We start from the raw sequence: 18,097 nt of genomic DNA, 5'->3' as shown, positions 1-18,097 counted from the left end.
TTGGCAATTAAATCCTAATAATGTTGGGTTTCTCTCTTCCTTTAAGGAAATATTCATAGCCAGAGTTATCCCATGTTATCTAGCCATTTTGGGGAACTGAATCATGAAAAGTAACTTGACCAAGCTTAGGCAATAAATGTATTCTTATCCCAGATCCTGGAATAGCCTAGCAATGTACATTGATGGAAAAAAGATTCCATGACATTACTTAAGAAGGACCCCTGAATTGTTTAGTTCTGACCCAGAAGCATTAATTGTCACAGGAACAGAGGCGTGAAGTTTTCATATTAACCACCTGGGAAGAGGAAGTGAACAGAAGGCCATTTCTGTCTCTTTCTGCACAATAAATGAATAGAAGTGGGTAATGTGTTGCACTCTGCCTTTTAGCTTTTAAAATAAAAGTTCTCTTTGTCCTAGAAGAACACAAGTTTTATGAAGGAAAAATACCTGCCAGCCTTTTTTTAAAAAAATGGTAAAAGGTATTATTATGGAACGTTAGTCATAATGTGCTTTCCATGCCCCTTTCAGCAATTGCTATCTGCTAGGAAGTTCCCCTGCATGGTTTTTCAGCTGAAATTAATGGGAGCGGTACAAGAGGGCACAATAGCACTCTTGTGGCTTTCCATTCATCTCAGCAGGTCTTGAGCTAGCCCTTGTTTCCAGCCGTGATGTTCCAGGGCAGGGCTGGAACAACTTTAATATTTTCAAATTGCTTGGCAAAACGACAGCTAAGTAATTTGGAAGGTGAAGAAAATGTCTTTTCCTTTTTGCTTCAGAGGCATTAGTGGACATCCTGTTGACTCTGGTGAAATGCTGCCCTGCAGTGTGTGAGAGTGGCCATTTCTCTGTGTTACTTGGAGCTTATGGTGCAACACTGAGCATTTTAGGTAAGTATATTTGCTCTCTTAAAGGTAATGCATGTTGTATAAAATAGGTTTGGCTTTTTTCCCTTCTAAACAAAATCATAATATATAACAGAGTGGTTAAACTATGCAGTGTGCCATATTCAGCTGCAGTTCCTGAAAGTGGCCACAAGTGAACTAAAAGTGAAAGGTTTTCCTTTATATGTACACTTAGGGATTTCAGTAAAAGTAATCCTTCTCACTCCTTTCTTCATTCTCAGAAATGAGCATGAAGAAAAAGAAAGGGAAAAGGGAAGTTGGGTCTTAGACCTCGTCTACACTGTAGTTTTAATTCAGTATTGGAGATAGCAGATGACTACATTGGAAATCCTGGAACCAGTTTGAGGCCCAAAACACTAATGTGCATTACGCACATTCTGTCATGCACTTTTGTGGGAGTTTATTGTCTCACTTCCACAGTTTGAAGCTAGCTTGAAACTGTATTAAATGGTCAGTGTAGATGTGGCCAGTGATGTAGTTTAGGTCAAAGGGTAGCAATTGTGGTAACTCAACAGCACCATACTCGAAAGCCCAAAGAAGATGGATGTTAGGATTGTGAATCAGGTAAAATAGGAACAAAGGGCCATACATGCCATACGTGCTACAAATAGTAGTACATGTACTACATCTAGTAGTACTTATATTTCAAAATGTGATTCTTAGTTCTGGTCCACAGGTGCATCCCAATCACTTGATGTTATTTGCTGAAGGGTGGGCAGAGGGGTGGGCTGAAGGGTGGGCAGAGAGAAACTTCTGTTTTTTTGTTTTTTGTTTGGGTTTTTTGTTTTTGTTTTTTGTAATCCTTGAAACCTCCAGACTCCCCAGACAGCTCTTATTGTAGTTTGCAGAAGCATCTAAGAGTGGCAATTTGTATTTTAAGCAGGCTGCAATATGTCCCTGTATATGGTTTAACATAAACAAGCAACAGGTCTTCAAGACCAGTAGTGAAATTCTCTATATTTCTGATCATTGTCCTTCCCCCAATAGTTTTAGGGATTTTTGGCAGTTTGTGTACCCGCAGAGGGTTCCAGGATTTATTTCCAGACCTGCTGAAGTTGTTTATCCCTGTGTTAGATTTGTGTGTGTGTGTGTTTGTGTATCAGGAGCGACTTGAGAAACTGTAAGTCACTTCTGGTGTGAGAGAATTGGCAATCTGCAAGGATGTTGCCCAGATGTTTTACCATCTTTGTGGGAGGCTTCTCTCATGTCCCCCACATGGGAAGCTGGAGCTGACAGATGGGAGCTCACCCTGCCCCCCAAATTTGAACTGCCAACGTTTCAGTCAGCAGTCCTGCCAGCACAAGGGTTTAACCCATTGCACCACCGGTACTGTGAAAAGTACTGCGTTTGAAATGGTGTCACATGACAAGTGTTTGGGTCATGAGAGCTGTTTGAAGGATGCCTTGTGCTTAATGTTGCAGTCAAGTAATCCACGTTTTTGCACCGAAAGCTTAGAAAATTTGGTTGCATCCAATTTATGCTGATACGTTTTTCTCCTTTATTTCAGACCAGAAGATACTACTGTTACTGAAATTGTATGAAAAGAATGGTTTAAGTCTTGTAAACTTCAGGTTAGTTGATTATTACTTTGCTCATTATGTCAGGTGGATAAAGTGTTCATTTTGCTTTTGCTATGGATTACTGGCCTTAGTATTCCACATCCAGTCAGTATTACACAAAGTGTGTACAATTGAACCTGTGTATAAGAACAGGTATTTCTTAAGCATATTAATCGTATCCAGTGAAGTGAAGGGGAGCAGCTTGACTTCTCTAGAAATCCTCTCCTAGACCCTTGCCTTGATGGTAGTAGGAAGTGAAGCCTGGGATTGCTTGAACATCCTTTAAGAATCATAGGCTGCATTGTGTTTAAGGCTTATTCTTGCATTGGTATAGCAGTAAAATAATTGAGTTTTATTCTCTCTGTGTCATAGATGTATGATCCTATTTCATAAAGACTGAGTCCTTAGTCCCATTTTTGTTCTCTGAAAACAGAGATCCAAAACACCTGGAGGAATGCAGGTTGAAGAGGCCTAGTGTAGATAATAATATGATTTATATAGGTTGCTATCAGGGTCCCGTGCTGGCGCAGTGCGTTAAACTGCTGAGCTTCTGAACTTGCTGGCTGAAAGGCCGGCAGTTCAAGTCCAGGGAGGGGTGAGCTCCCACTGTTAGCACAACTCCTGCCAAACAGTTCGAATACATGCAAATGTGAACAGGTCAGTAGGTACCACTTCTGCTGGAATGTAACGGCATTCCATGCCGTCATGCTCGCCACATGACCTAGGAAGTGTCTACGGACAACGCCAGCTCTTCAGCTTAGAAATGGAGATGAGTACCACCCCCAGAGTCAGGCACGACTAGACTTAATGTCAAGGAGAAACTTTTACCTTTATCTTAAGCTGCTTTAGAATCTTCCTTGCATCCCATGCATAAGCAAGGGCAGGTCTGCTGGTCTTACTCCAGGTCTGGATGTCAGGAAACATTCTCCTTTCTCCCAACATGAAGGAAAGTACTCTTTGTAGGTAGATAGTTCCAGCATTTGTTTCTCCCAGGAGCAGCCGAGATCAGCAGCAAAGCCACCTCCTCATGTTGTCCCATCAGGAGAACACAGTCAGGAACATACTTCCTTCAGTGGGAGGATGCAATGGAACCGATGCTTGTCAGCAGCTCTGATCATAGAGGAGTCAATACTATTATTTCACTGCTTAGATTCCCAAGCTGATAGACATCTAACACCAATAACATCAACAGCCTTTGGTCCTCATTCCTGTACATTTGTCCTATGCTATAGAAATGACCATGTTTTATTAAGAGCAAACAATTGGGGAATCTGTCCAGACATTTGTCTTGTTCTGCTCCTTTGTCCTTTAGATAAGAAGCCTGGTCAATATAAATAGATTCTAAGAAGCATCCTTTATTTCTAAGTATTTTCTTTCATTTGAAAAACAAAGATACTGTAGCAATTAGAAAAAAGCACAAAACCGTGTGCTGTCACTGATTCTGTTGATATGTTGTGCAGGCTTTCAAGATTTTGTGTAGAACCCATTAAGCAGCCTTTCTCTCATTTAGAAGATAGCTTATAATAAATACATTAGAATTGCATGTAGCTTTATAAAACTGTTCTAAAGTGCTTTGGAAAGAAAACTAAGGTTGTCAAGGAAACACATTGGAACTTTGGGTTCCTAAGTAATAAATGAAGAATGGAAAATAAAAGCTGAACCGATTCTGCCATGCACAAGTCAAGCTGGTTTCGCTAATTGCTTTCTTGCCTTCATATATAAAGTTAGATGTGGATTACATTTTCTCCCAATGTGATTTGCAGAGTCCAGTTACTTTGGGGCCCAGCTGCTGTGGAGCATCACAAGGCATGCAAGATTTTGGGCAAGTCATTGTGGCAGCAGCCAAGCATGGAGGAAATTCTGTGTCTGCTGGACCGAGAAATGATGATGCGGACCATTCTCAATTTCCCCCAGCACCGGCATCTTCTGGCGCTAGAGGTGTCCTCACTTGACTGCATGTATCTGCCCTTATTGATACGCGGTAGAAACATTGGTTTGTTGTGAGTTTTCTGGGCTGTATGGCCATGTTCCAAAAGTATTCTCGCCTGGCGTTTCACCCACATCTATGCCAGGCATCCTCAGAGGTTGTGAGTTCTGTTGGAAACTAGGAAAAGGGGGTTATGTATCTGTGGAATGTCCAGGGTGGGAGAAAGAACTCTTGTCTGTTGGAGGTAGGTGTGAATGTTTCAATTGGCCACCTTGATTAGCATTTAATGGCCTAGTAGTTTCCAGGTCTGGCTTCTTGTTGCCTGGGGGAATCCTTTGTTGGGAGGTGATTAGCTGGCCCTGATTGTTTCTTGTCTGGAATTTCCCTGTTTCTGAGTATTGTTCTTCATTTACTGTTCAAATTTTAGAGTTTTTAAATACTGTTAGCCAGATTTTGTTCATTTTCATGGTTTCTTCCTTTCTGTTGAAATTGTCCACATGCTTGTGGAATTCAGTGGCTTCTCTGTGTAGCCTGACATGGTGGTTTGTTAGAGTGGTTCAGCATTTCTGTGTTCTCACATAATGTGCTGTGGCCAGGTTGGTTCACCAGGTGCTCTGCTATGGCTGACTTCTCTGGTTGAAGTAGTCTGCAGTGCCTTGCATGTTCCTTGATTCATGTTTGGGCAATGCTGCATTTGGTGGTCCCATGTAGATGTGTCCAGAACTGCATGGTATATGGTAGACTCTTGCAGAGGTGGAGGGACCCTTATTGTCCTTTGCTGAGGGATCCTCTCGCCATATACCATGCATCTGTGGACATGTCTACATAGATCTCACAACCCCTTAGGCTGGCTGCCATAGATGCAGGTGAAACATCAGGAGAGAATGCTTCTGAAGCATGGACACACAGCCCGGAAAACCAGTGATTCCAGCCATGAAAGCCTTCAACAATACACAGTCACATTTCTTGCAAGTGGGATCATGGCAATGGTAGCATCTTGTGGATTTTATGTAAGATCCTTTTTCTTAACTGGTTTTCTTTTAACATGATGACTATGGAGGTTGACTATTCCGAAATGAAAATTATTCAAATGGGTGGCTTTGATTTCTGATAGTTTCTCTGTACACAAACTTTGTTTCATGTACAGCATTATTTTTAAAATAGCATGTCCTTCAGTTTACCATGAAATAAATGAATTTCATGCTTAGACTCAGAGCCCATCTACCAAATATCTTATGTGTATTCCAAAATCCAAAATATCAAACATTTTGTTTCCAGGCATTTGTGATAAGTGATACTCAACCTGCATATATTCTGCTTTGAATTGCAAAAATGCCTCTTGGTGGACTGAAAGAGGTTTCATACTCTGAACCAACAATATAATTTATTATCAAGGAATAAATCATTCAGTTCCTATGCAAAGTTCACTGACTGACTGCATTGACTCTTGATGAAACATTATAAACACGTTTCTTGGAGAAGAAAGAAGTAGGCAGGTCAGCCAACAAAGTCTACAGAACCCAAAACCATAGCAACAGTTAACACAGAGCTTTAGCAGTCATTATCTAGGTCTTCAATGTTTAGCAGTATTTATATGCTAGACTCTGGGAGGGAATAATTATAGCGACTACAGTTCTTTGAAAATTACTAATGCATTGATTTGTGCTCTGTGTTTTAGGAAGAACCGGAGCTCATAAGCAAAGGCAAAAATGATATCTCTCTGAAGGATCTCTATGACCCATGTTTCCTCCTTCAGCTCTTCAGTGAACTGCTGAGACCAGGTATTGGAAGTAGTTGTCATGGCATATGGCAATGTGAATCTGTAGACATTAGACTCCATGAAAAGAATGTGTTTAGATTTCTGGGGGGGTGAAAGTCTCTTGAAATGTCTGGAACAAATACTGTATATACTTGAGCATAAATCTAGTTTTTCAGCACATTTTTAATGCCCCCTTGGCTTATACTCGAGTGAGGATCTTGGCGGGAAGGCATGGGGCTGAAAGAAGTCCTTTGCAGGCCTTCTACCAGCTGAGTGCCTCCTCCCCTTTCGGCACAGCAGCCCAGCTGGATCTCTGTGCTGAGAGAGGAGGAGAGGAAGGCGCACAGGAGAAGCTGTATGCATCAATTAATGTAATTTTATTGCTATCCGTTTATATTTTGAAATTTACCAGTAGCTGCTGCATTTCCCACCCTTGGCTTGTACTTGAGTCAGTAAGTTTTCCCAGTGTTTTTGTGGTAAAATTAAGTGCCTTGGATTACATTCGGGTTGGCTTATACTCAAGTATATATGGTATGTAAGTATGATAAACATGTACTAGTCTTCTAGAGTATATGAGTGGTTCATTCCAGAAAACCAGATAAATCACACTACTTTTAGCTCAGAGTCAAATTTTAGATTTATTTAGAATTTTGTTAAAGTACTTGCTTGTGCTTTGCTTCTCAGGTCGGGACTTATTTTCTTCCCCTTCCTTTGAGTAGAAGTAATAGTCACCTTTCTCATATGAGTAATCACTTCTCTTTGTGATCTATTAACAAATCCATTACCTTCCAAAAGATTGGTGTTGAAATTGTTAAGGATGTGATATTGATCTCACATTCGTTATTTGTTAACCTATTTCTCCTTGTTGCTGTGTTATCCATCTCATGATATCATGGCTGGCTCTATCTGTACTTTAAAGCCAGAACATGTAGCACAACAATGGCCACACAATAGTTGTTTTGTATGCTGTGTTTCATGGTTTTAAAGAGTTAAATTACACCATCCTGGTCCTAAACACACTATTAATGGCCACACAATAGTTGTTTTGTATGCTGTTTTGTATGCTGTGTGGTTGCAGATGCTATCACATTTTCAGTTCCTGAGATCAATGGATCAATGGATACAGACCTCAAGCACTTTAAAAATTTGGTTTTAATTTTTGGGGAAAATGTGAAAGGGGTTTAAATGTAAACTCTTTCTATCCATTTGCTTAGCCATGCATATTTATAAAATGTATGAAAACTAGTGGGCTATTCATTCTCAGCAAGTTTTCCAGCTGCTCCTTTATATTGTTTTCTGAGTAAACACTACATCATGACATCTGGTTTGCATTTGCCCAGTAGCAATGATATCTCCTAAAACAGATGGCTAACCATAACAGATAATTTCACTCCTTTAAAAGGAAGTGTAAATAGTTTTAATAAGCAGAGATCAAATATAAAATTGACCAGGAAAAAAGTTGTCTTTTTAAACTTTCAACATTAATGTAAATGTCAATTAATCACAGGGTTGTATGAAACCATCTCAGTCAGTTCTTTTAAAAATAAAATCTGTTAAGGGGAATAAGTTAATTGTAAACAGGGTAGGGCAGAGGCGGATTTTCTAAGGTGGTTGAAGAACCATCAGAGTCTGCAATCTGTTGAAGAAGAAAGCCGACTTCATGTGGCATCATTACAGTGTTCTGTGTTGGGAGTACATTGCAAAGGGCAACCATAATGTACTTGGGAGTTCTTGGTTTTGAATCACATCTACTTGATTTCCTCTTTTTCCCAATCAAAATTCTCACTTCACTTATCATTAATAGTGAAATCTCTTCCTCTGCTCCCCTACAATTTTCCAAGGTCCCTTGTCCTACCCTGGTACTGTTCTGGGTACAGGAGTTTGGGATGGCTAGATAGAATGCCATGTAAAGGTTATCATGATTGGAGGAATATTGGTTGACCACGGATTGATTTTGAGGGGGTGGAAGGCTCTCCGGGTATTGAAAAGCCCAATCCTACCAACTTTGAATTGGCGGTGTTGAAGACTGAGGACAAGCATGGAATTAAAAGAGAGCTGCTGGCAAGGGACATGTCATACAAGCTGTGTTTTGAGATAGATGCACAGCAGGCATAATTACCAAGGGAATGTATGAGGAAAGATTGAGACATTGTGTAGTCAACACATTTGTCTGGGGCATGTGGTCCTCAAAGTAAGTGGGCTGGTAACAGTTTTTAGCCCCCCAACCTGACGAGTCCATCTGGTGAGGGGGCAAGGGATTTCCATTTTTGGATTGTCAGTCTCCTCCCACCATGCTTATTTTTGGAAAACGTAGCTTCTTTTCATATCCTGTTTTCATGGAGGATTTTGCACCCCCCCCTCCCCTCTATTTTAGTTTTCTTTTTGAGGTGGGAAGAATAGTAGTTTTATTACTGCAGTCTCTGCTTTCACATTTAGTTTTTGTCTCCCAGGCCTATTCTTTTCTGATCAGCTGGGTGTTAGCAGCTGGGGGCCGTGGTAGCACAGCAGGTTAAACTGCTGAGTTGCTGAATTTGTTGACCAGATGGTCGGCGGTTCGAATCGATGGGATGAGGTGATCTCCTGTTGATAGCCCCAGTTTCTAGCAGCCTAGCAGTTCAAAAACATGCAAATGTTAGTAGATAAATAGGTACTGTTCCAGCTGGAAGGTAACAGCACTCCATGCAGTCATGTCAGCCACATGTCTTACGTGGTGTCTTCAGACAACACCAGCGCCTTGGCTTAGAAATGGAGATGAGCACCACCATCCAGAGTCAAAATCAATTCGATTTAATATTGAGGGAAAACTTTTACCTTTTCCTTTCACTGGGTGTTTTATGAATATGATGTGAAAACGTTACTTTTCTATAGCTTAGGTTCCAGGTATAATAATCCCATTTCCAGCCAAAGCTGAGTATTTATCAAATTATCTTTCCTGCATTTTGTCTTTTTCAGTAATGCCATCCAAATTACAGAACTTGTTTGGTCTATTTATCAGATCACAAAAGCTTCCCCGCACTCACTGTATGCCACAATGCTTTCTTTTGTTATGCAAATAATTATTTTTTACAAAAATTATGTTCCTATGCAAGCTTTTGAATGTACTACAACTTCCCTCACTCTGATCACGACCTACAAAACAATCCTTAACATCCTGGGTTGTTTCAGCAGGTGGCCTGAAGGACCTCTGTTATATTTTTACTTCCTGCGTGTGTTACAGCAGCACCCTGCAGGCAAATGTTCCATAATTGCTCACCACGGTGTATAAAACCTCCAAATTATACAACAAATAAGAGCAGAGCTTGGAGAGATCCCTCTGGCAATATTTAGAATAGTTATCGCAACCGCTTTCCCCTCTGAGCTCTCCAAGGTTCTGTAAACAACAGCACGTCCAACAAGAATTAAACTTCTTACTTTGCATGGTCAGTGTTGCTTTCATTTTTAAATGACAGATCCTCTTGTAACTGTTTCCTTCCATGATCTATATTCAGATTTCCCCATTAATGTTCAGCTAGTTAATTTAGGTCTTCTTCATAAAAGAAAGAACAAAATTCTTTGTTTGTCAACACAATGTCCCTCTCAAAAAGGCAGAGGGATTGTAACGGAGACAGGGCTGTCAACTGCTCTGGGCTCACAATCACTTGCTTGGATTGGAATAACTACTCCACACATAGGCATGAATACAAGACCTTTCTAGCTATTTGTATTCATCGTGAATCATGATTTAAATATTGGACATAGGACCCTAGATGCCACGGTTTGAATCCCCACTTAGGAAACCCAGTTGATGGCTTTGAAAAAAATCACTCCCTCAACCTTGAGATAGGCAATGGCAAACCTTTTCTCAATAAAACCCTTTGATAAGGTTGACATAAACCAAAGTTCACTTGAAGATACATAACAAAAAATAATCCCCTCATGTACAGTGGTGTGGTTATAAGTGATCCGTTTTCATTTCTAATAAAATACCTGGTCTCATTGATCATAGGAGGAGGAAAAAGAAAATGAATGATAGGGCTACATATGAAGTTAGAGTACAAGACACATTAGAAATTAGGTGCAAAATAGGTTACGTCCTTTGACTTGGGGAGGACAGTCACTTCAATTGAAGCAGTTCAGTGTGATTTTACACTGAGTTTTGCCTTGTTCCAGCATAATACAGCAAAGAGAACTATTTTTTACCCAGACCTTTATTACATCTGTAGAAGAGGTGCTGTAATGTTAAGGTGCATATCTACAACTTATCTGTAAAGGCATTATCTTTTGCGTTTGCTGTTGCAAACCTCTTAAAATGATTTCCCTCCTCCTTCCCCATAGAATGTGTGGTCGCCTGCCAGAAATTTGTTGATGTCAATGCTCTGGGCCTAGTAGTAGCAGCCCTTAGCAGCTATGATCCTAACATGCGAGCAGCAGCATACTATGTCCTGAATGCTTTTCGTTCTCATCTGGAAGGGGCTCGATTTCGAGAACAAAAACAGGTAAGAAGAAGTTAACATTTTAGTTCTTTTAAGCCCCGGTGGCATAGTGGATTACACTGTGGAGCTGTTGAACTTGCTGACCAAAAGGTCAGTGGTTCAAATCCTGGAAGCAGGGTGATCTCCCACTGTTAGCCCCAGCTTCTGCCAACCTAGCAGTTCAAAAACATGCAAATTTGAGTAGATCAATAGGTACCGCTCCGGCGGGAAAGTAATAGCGCTCCATGCAGTCATGCAGGCCGAATTACCTAGGAGACATCTATAGACAACGCCAGCGCTTCAGCTTAGAAATGGAGATGAGCACCACCATGACCCAGAGTCAGACATGACTAGACTTAATGTAAAGGGGGAAACTTTACCGTTTCCAATGAAAATTGAGTCCTGCTTACTGCAGCATCTCCAGCATCCTGCATGCCAGAAATGGCAATCATACAGCTTTCCAAATACTTGTGAACTGCAACCCCCAGCATTCCTCACCAATGGATATGATGCCTAGCAACTGGCTGCAGGATTCCCACCAGCTGCTGTATGTAACCATTTGAATATTTGCCCAGTTTAGAAAGCACCTCTTTAGATTCCATTGTGCTCGTTTTCCTCTATTGACATGTGATTATATGTCTGATTTCTATTTTGTTGTACAATTTCCTTCACCCAGGAAGTTCTCCAGATTTTCAGTGTATGTGTACAACATCATATGAGTGAATCTGAATATTTAATTTATTATTTCCTTCCTGTAATGTGGGGATGGTTTCTTTTATCTTACTTCAGGGTTATAATATTTATGTTTGAATTGAGATTGAGTTATTTCATTTTAATTTCCAAACATATGGAGGACACAATGCATTGAAGGATATTTTTTCCTGTAAAGAAAATCCTGATGTTTAAAAACCTCTGATTTCATTAGCGTAATTGAGCAATTGCCGAGCTCGTGCAACCTGCTTTCTAATTGTTTCTCTCTCTTTCTTTAATACTGCAGTTGCTCTACCTTATGGATGTTGTACAAAATGGAATCAGACAACCAAATCTGAAATTTACTTTCCCTCTGACACTCTATATATCTAGAGTAGCTCAGCAAATGCTGAATCCAGGTAATACAGAAAAGAAGCTACGTTGTTTTCCTCTGATCTTTTCTTTACAAGAGAAGAATATTTTTGATAACCTTTTATTTGATTTTTAAAATGTATGTTTTATTTCTTTAAATGATAAGGATGACTTTGAGGTTGAGCTAACAGTTTCATGAGAGGCAGCTATGTCACTCTATTTCAGCAAAAACAACTAAGTGTTTCGTGCTTTCTTAAAGATTAGTAAATTGATTGTGGCTTAATGTTTTGTAGATGCAGTTCAATGCCTCTAACAAATGCTCAAGAATAAACTCTAATGATTTAGGAATGGATTGTTGTGGAATAGATCAACAAGAAGTTCATAGGAAAATAAGAAACATACAGTATGTAAAGATTTGTGCCAGCTTCATCCATATCTTGGGAAGTCAGATTTGGCCATGGTGGTCAACATCTCGAATAGACTACTGCAATGTACTCTACATGGGGTTGCCTTTGAAGACTATTCAGAAGCTTCAAACAGTCCAATGGATGGCAGCCAGGTTGCTCACTGTATGCTACAATCTGTATGCTACAATAACCATTCTACTTTTGCCTCCCACAGAGGAACACATGTATACAAAGCTGAACAAGTTCCTGCTGTCTCACCAATTTTTAGATCTGAAGAAAGTGCCAGGATTTTTTCAACTTTTCTACAGTTTTGATTTAGAGGTAATTAGAAATGTATATTGTGTGAACTGCCATTACTAAAGAGAGTAACGCTTTTTGATTGAAATTTAGAGCATCTGGAATGTAATGAAAAATTTTGTACCTGTCAGGTGTGTCTCAGAAACTCAGTGTTTTTGTATGTTGATTTATCTGCTGCAGTGAACACCTCTTTTTAAGTTTTAAGTTTATGGATGAAGGCATCACTCAAGATCTTCAGTGCTATATACTGAGCATTGCAAAAGATCACAAATTGTTTAGTTATATGTATTTTATGCTCTTCTGACAATTATTAGTCCAGTGGTTCTCAACCAGATGTTTTGGTCTATAACTCCCAGAAATCCCAGCCAGTTTACCAGCTGTTAGGATTTCTGGGAGTTGAAGGCCAAACATCTGGGGACCCACAGGTGGAGAACCTCTGCCTTAGACAAACATTAAGTTGTCTTTTTTCTTCTACCATTTCACTGTTTATTTGAAAACATAATGCAAATGGAGGGTTTAAAAAAATTAAAATAAGGAAATGTGGATAATGTTGATTTGCCTCTAACTTTGAAAATGTCTAGCACTAGATTTCTTCCCTAAGCCCCCTCCCTGCAAAAGCTTTGTACAGTTCCCACACAAAGATCCTCGGGTTTTTTCCATGTGCCATCACGGATGTACTGGGTCAGATCAACATGGCTGATCTCGCCATCCAGAACAGGCCTCTTTTCAAAACCTTTACACACATTGCTTTGCACTCTTCATTACCATCTACTTAATGTCACTGTACCAATGGATTCTGCTAGGACTTCATCAGAGAAGGTCAGTATTGTCAGCTTTGAGTTCGGTCCTACCATCCTTGAAGGCACTGGGATTGTGCCGGTCCATGCAGGATCCATGCAAAATCTGTGCTGCTTCCAAGACATTCTGCCCGTTATTATGAATTTACTAAATTTAGAGGCCCGCTGGTCCTAAAAGCCTCTCCGTCGTCCACCATGTTTTATTTGTTTTGTATTTGTTTCTCTAAATGCTTTGTTTCCTTTTTATGTTGCAGCACAAAATGGAACGTGAATGGTCCCTAGCAATTATTAGCGAAGGACTCAGAGACAAACCCTGCTATGAGCTATATGATTACCAGAGAATTTTCCATGTCATCCTGTCATTCTTCCATAGCCCATTGTGTGATGAAGCCACGCAGGTAATAGAGAATTAATTCAACATTAAAACTACTCTTGTTCAGTTATATGTGAAAGTAATCCAGTTAGCTTTTACATGTCAAGTATTCTCACTTCTGTGGCCAGCATGATACCTTGTACAGAGTATTCTAGCATTTACTGTGTATTAGAAATTGTAAAATCTGTTGACGGAGTCATTGATTATTATTTCTGTAAATCATATCTAGGTTTGTTTTGAAAGTCTGCAGTTTCCATAATTAATCTTTGTTGAGCATAATGTGATGTCAACTTGGAATAGATTTGCATAGTTTTGCTTATTAGGCTATGAAGAGTGTTAATCAGCTAAACAGAAGAATTCTTTCAAGGTGGATGTAACAGTATTTTCTTAGCAAGATTTAGTCAGAGGGAGTTTTCCATGGTTTTCCTCCGAGGCTGAGTGTGACTGTCCAAGGTCACCCAGTGACTTTTCGGGACCAAACAAGAATTTGAACCCTAGTTTCCAAAGAAATATGCCAATTCTAAAACCACATTGGCTCTCTAAACAGGAAATAAATAGAACCCTGTAATTTGCTTATTGTGTTGTATATGTTATGTACTAATGGAAAACTCAAAACTCTAAAAAGGAGAGAACCATACTTTCTCACATAGAGTTCAGGAGTCTGTTCAAATGAAAACATATTAAACTTGTTGAAAACGTTAGATGCAAAGAGGTTGTGGTATACTTACATAAACAACTGGAAGTATAATAGAAGTCATCAGCTGCTCTTGTAAATCTACTCTACATTATGGCACCAAGGCACTGTACTATGGAATGAGGGGGTTGACTCCCTCCGCCGTTTCGAAGTAACCCTCCTAAGTTGGCTCACAAATTACCACTGTATACTATGTTCATGTTGTATTCATTTGAAAGAAAGGTATTGTAAACAGTTTTCTGGTGGTATTTTGCCGTGAAATAATTAAAAAGATTATGCTTTTGTATCAATGGAAAATTGCTGTGCAAAATGTGGAACATTCTAATTATGATAGAAAAACCTTTTATTATGTACTCTTGAAAAGGAGATGAATGAAAACGTATTTTTTTCATGACGAATTAGCTTTTGCTTCTCTATTTCCTGCTCTAATTATGATGCAACCTGATCTTTTGGTTAGAAAGAGGGGATTTATGCTGTGCATACAGTAATTATAAGGTTTAAAGTAAAATGTCCTATATCTTGCCAGATATTGTGGGTTGCATTTGATTGTGTGTCTTTGATCACAGAAAAGCTGGTCACAGAAAAGCCTCTTTGCCTCCTCATCCTTCTCCACTGGATTGGAATGAAGTGGGGGAGTAAAGAGGGCAATGAAGCCCACAAGAAAAAGGAATTGGCAAAAGTTGCCCCTCTCCACCATTTATTCACAGAATGCTTCACTTATTTGCTTACATAGAGCAAGGAGCTTTCCTTTAGCAAAGGGACACAGTTGGATGCAACCTCTAACTTTTGAAACCTCAGGGTCAGATTATTTGATGACTGATTCAGTTTGTCACTGGTAAACAACCACTTGCTGGTTAGTTTTAAGGAACTACAGATTCTTTTATTATTTCTTAAGTTACTATCTGTTGTTTTGTCTTCTAGTACCAGATTCTACAAATACTCCAAAATGCAGCATATATCACAAAAGCGGCCTATACTCTCATAAGAGATCATAGTCTTTTAACTTGGATATTATCTGTCCTAGAGAAAAGGTAGATTCAAGATACCTCATTTCTTTCTTTCTTTCTTTCTTTCTTTCTTTTTTTTTTTTTGCACATTTTAAATGAACACACACGTGAGGTAATTTTGTTGCTGATGTAGGTCATTGCTTGCAGTCAGAACAACCTTAAGCCATTTACGCACTTCTGTTATATAGAGATTTTTTACAATCCCCATAAAGAGCGATTGTTCACAGCAGAGTTCAAAATTTGTTCTCAAATCCTTGACCTTGTTGAAAATTCAGTCTGTAGACATTATTCTGAAGTTGGTATTCCTATGACACAAAGTATTATGTTTTAAGATGGACCTGCAAAATTATTATTACACATCCAAGGAGTCAAGAGCAATCTGCTATGTTAGCTTATTTTGTTGAACCATTCTTAGAAGAAGCATTCTATTTTATTGATGCACATGTGTTCCATTTTCCTTGTTTACCGCAAGGGGATGATGTAACACTTTAAATGTCCTTGAAATGGAATGAAATAAGATAGTAACTAAACAACTTACTTTAATAATATTTCCTTAAAAGCCTAAATAGTTTCTGGGAACAAATAAAATCCAATATCAACAACCCAATCTTTTTATTGTCTTCTCAAAATTTTAAATTGAAAGGACCATGTTTTCTGATTTAAAGATCAAATCAGTATCTGCTAACATCTTCCGTAAAGGTCAAATTGCTAGCAGTGGTGTCTCCTATGGCATTGTCCAGTGCTACTGAAACACAGCTGTTCCACTTAGTAACTTCAGAAGACTTTATTCACAAGGAGCTGTATAAATCTAAATTGAAGCAAATTGCACCCAGATGTTGCCAAGCAGTTTTCAAGGATAAGATTCAGCTGGTACACCAACTACTTGCTTTGATTGTGCTTTTCCTGCATGGCAGAAGGATGTTGGGCTACATGGCCCATGTGGTCACTTCCAACTCTTATTGTTCTATGATTCTACTCTAATGAGACCCTTTCCCCATGCTGACAAAACCTTCACTTCCACTGCTACAGTTAACACTTATATAAGCAGCCAACACTTTCTGGGCTTGCATCGATAAAACATTGCGGTTGTAAACCTTTTTCCCTTTTTGCAGCAGTAGCTAGAACTTGTGGGAGTTGCAGTTCTCCAAAGTCTGGATGACCATACAATTTCCACCCCTTCTGTTGTGCTACTTAACATGGTTTCCTTTTCATGACTGCATTGCCAATTCCTAAAATACCACTTGCATGCCCTAAATTTGTGGTTAAAGCCTTCCCAAGTGGAATTCCTTATTCTCTTTCCATCTGCACCTTTCCACTCCTTGTCTTGAGGATTCTGCACACATTTAAAGCAGATTGTGGAGAGTTATCAGAAGTTTGATTTCATAAGGCATAAATGTCTAATTTCATAGCATCTTTTACACTATACAGTGCATTATCTAATGCACATATGTCGAACACAAGGCTTGCAGGCCAAATCCAGCCTTCCATGTCATATTATGTGGCCCATGAGGATTTCATTGTCAGAGTGATATAGTTATATAATCTTACAGTTACAGCCAGCCCTTTGAAAGCAACCATAAGGCTGATGTGGCCCTCGGTGAAAATGAGTTTGACACCCCTGCTCTAATGTATACACTGTAAAGATTCAGATTGCAGATTTGGGGGCATAAATGTTCATTAGAATCCTGATGTGTGTTTTAAAGCTTTTTTTTCAGTCTAATTCTTTACATCAATTGATTAAAGGGGAATCAAAATCTTTAAAGATAATATTTTGTGAACTTCAGTTCTGTTTGTGAACTTAAGCTCTGAAAGAATAATCTTCTTTCAAAAGATCTCTTTACTATGAAATAATGTATATTTATATTTTCACACATGTGTAGAAGTATATATAAACAAGACAGAATGAGTCTGTAAATAAAAAAAGTTTATATTTATTTTTATTTATATACTTCCTAGGTTTTTAGAAAACAAAGTGTTAAATCAAATAATCTCCTTAGTCCATAGTCTTTGGGTCACAAATTTGGGAGATAAGCTAAAGGCTCTTAGATTGCCTCACAATAAGGAGCAACTGGTGAATCAGAAATTCCTTCCCCTCCAGTTCATCAGTGAATTTCTCCACATTTTGATCACTCTTCTTAAACACATTCGGTAGGTATCCTATTTTCAAAGGTGTCATGCAATTGTACTACTATTTAACATTAAACATTTCCATACTGTTTTTAATTATTGCAATCCCTGATAATTAACACCTTGTTTTTCATTATGAATGGCAGCAAATCTTTTTTTTTCCTTCCAATTGGCTTATCTAGAATATTGTGAAATAGTTTTGCTGAATTGACCTTATCTTTCCAAGGCCTAAGCAGTGTACTGATCTGTGTTCACTTGAAGCTTGCCTTGGGTACTCCATGTTTGTTTTTGTTTCTAAATATAATCAAGATGGCCTTAGTGTTGAAATACTTTTCTGAGCAGAGGAAAAGCTCTGTTGAAGTTAATTTTTCAGTCTGTGACTTCTCAATGGAATAGATTTTTTAAAGCCTTAGTTCTCTGATCTTGGTCCTTGATAAATTTTCCCTTAAGACCGATCTTTCTTGATTTGTTTTCTGTTTAAAATACAATATGGTCAGACAGCAGAGACATAGGCAATTGACCTCAGACAAAAAGAATATGTATGAAATATGTAAGTACTGTTGACTGAATAACTTTGTATTCTCACAGCAGAAAAATGGGTTTTGGAAAGTATGAAAATTGATGCGTTACTGGTGCACATTCAGCATGTGAACTCCTGTATTTAAAAAAATAGTGCGATTGCGCTTTCATAAGAAAGCATAAGTGAACCCAGTAGCATTTTTATTTTACTGCATT

At 38.9% G+C, this 18,097-nt stretch overlaps 1 protein-coding gene across 2 annotated transcripts in view; it reads left to right on the top strand.

The window, feature by feature from the left end:
• The window catches only part of URB1 (URB1 ribosome biogenesis homolog), a 66,566-nt gene that overhangs the window by 44,475 nt on the left and 3,994 nt on the right, over positions 1-18,097 (top strand). For both annotated transcript variants that reach the window (XM_060770430.2, XM_060770431.2), the window contains 10 exons: positions 777-887; positions 2,410-2,473; positions 4,225-4,399; positions 6,067-6,169; positions 10,462-10,622; positions 11,596-11,707; positions 12,282-12,388; positions 13,416-13,559; positions 15,150-15,259; positions 17,192-17,383. In XM_060770430.2, the coding sequence (XP_060626413.2) occupies positions 777-887; positions 2,410-2,473; positions 4,225-4,399; positions 6,067-6,169; positions 10,462-10,622; positions 11,596-11,707; positions 12,282-12,388; positions 13,416-13,559; positions 15,150-15,259; positions 17,192-17,383 (1,279 nt within the window). The remainder of the gene's footprint in view (positions 1-776; positions 888-2,409; positions 2,474-4,224; positions 4,400-6,066; positions 6,170-10,461; positions 10,623-11,595; positions 11,708-12,281; positions 12,389-13,415; positions 13,560-15,149; positions 15,260-17,191; positions 17,384-18,097) is intronic.

The sequence above is a fragment of the Anolis sagrei genome, chromosome 3 (genome assembly GCF_037176765.1).
Source record: "Anolis sagrei isolate rAnoSag1 chromosome 3, rAnoSag1.mat, whole genome shotgun sequence".
Taxonomy (NCBI): domain Eukaryota; kingdom Metazoa; phylum Chordata; class Lepidosauria; order Squamata; family Dactyloidae; genus Anolis; species Anolis sagrei.
The sequence above is the reverse complement of the archived record's forward strand: the minus strand, read 5'-3'. Positions and strand labels throughout refer to the sequence as shown.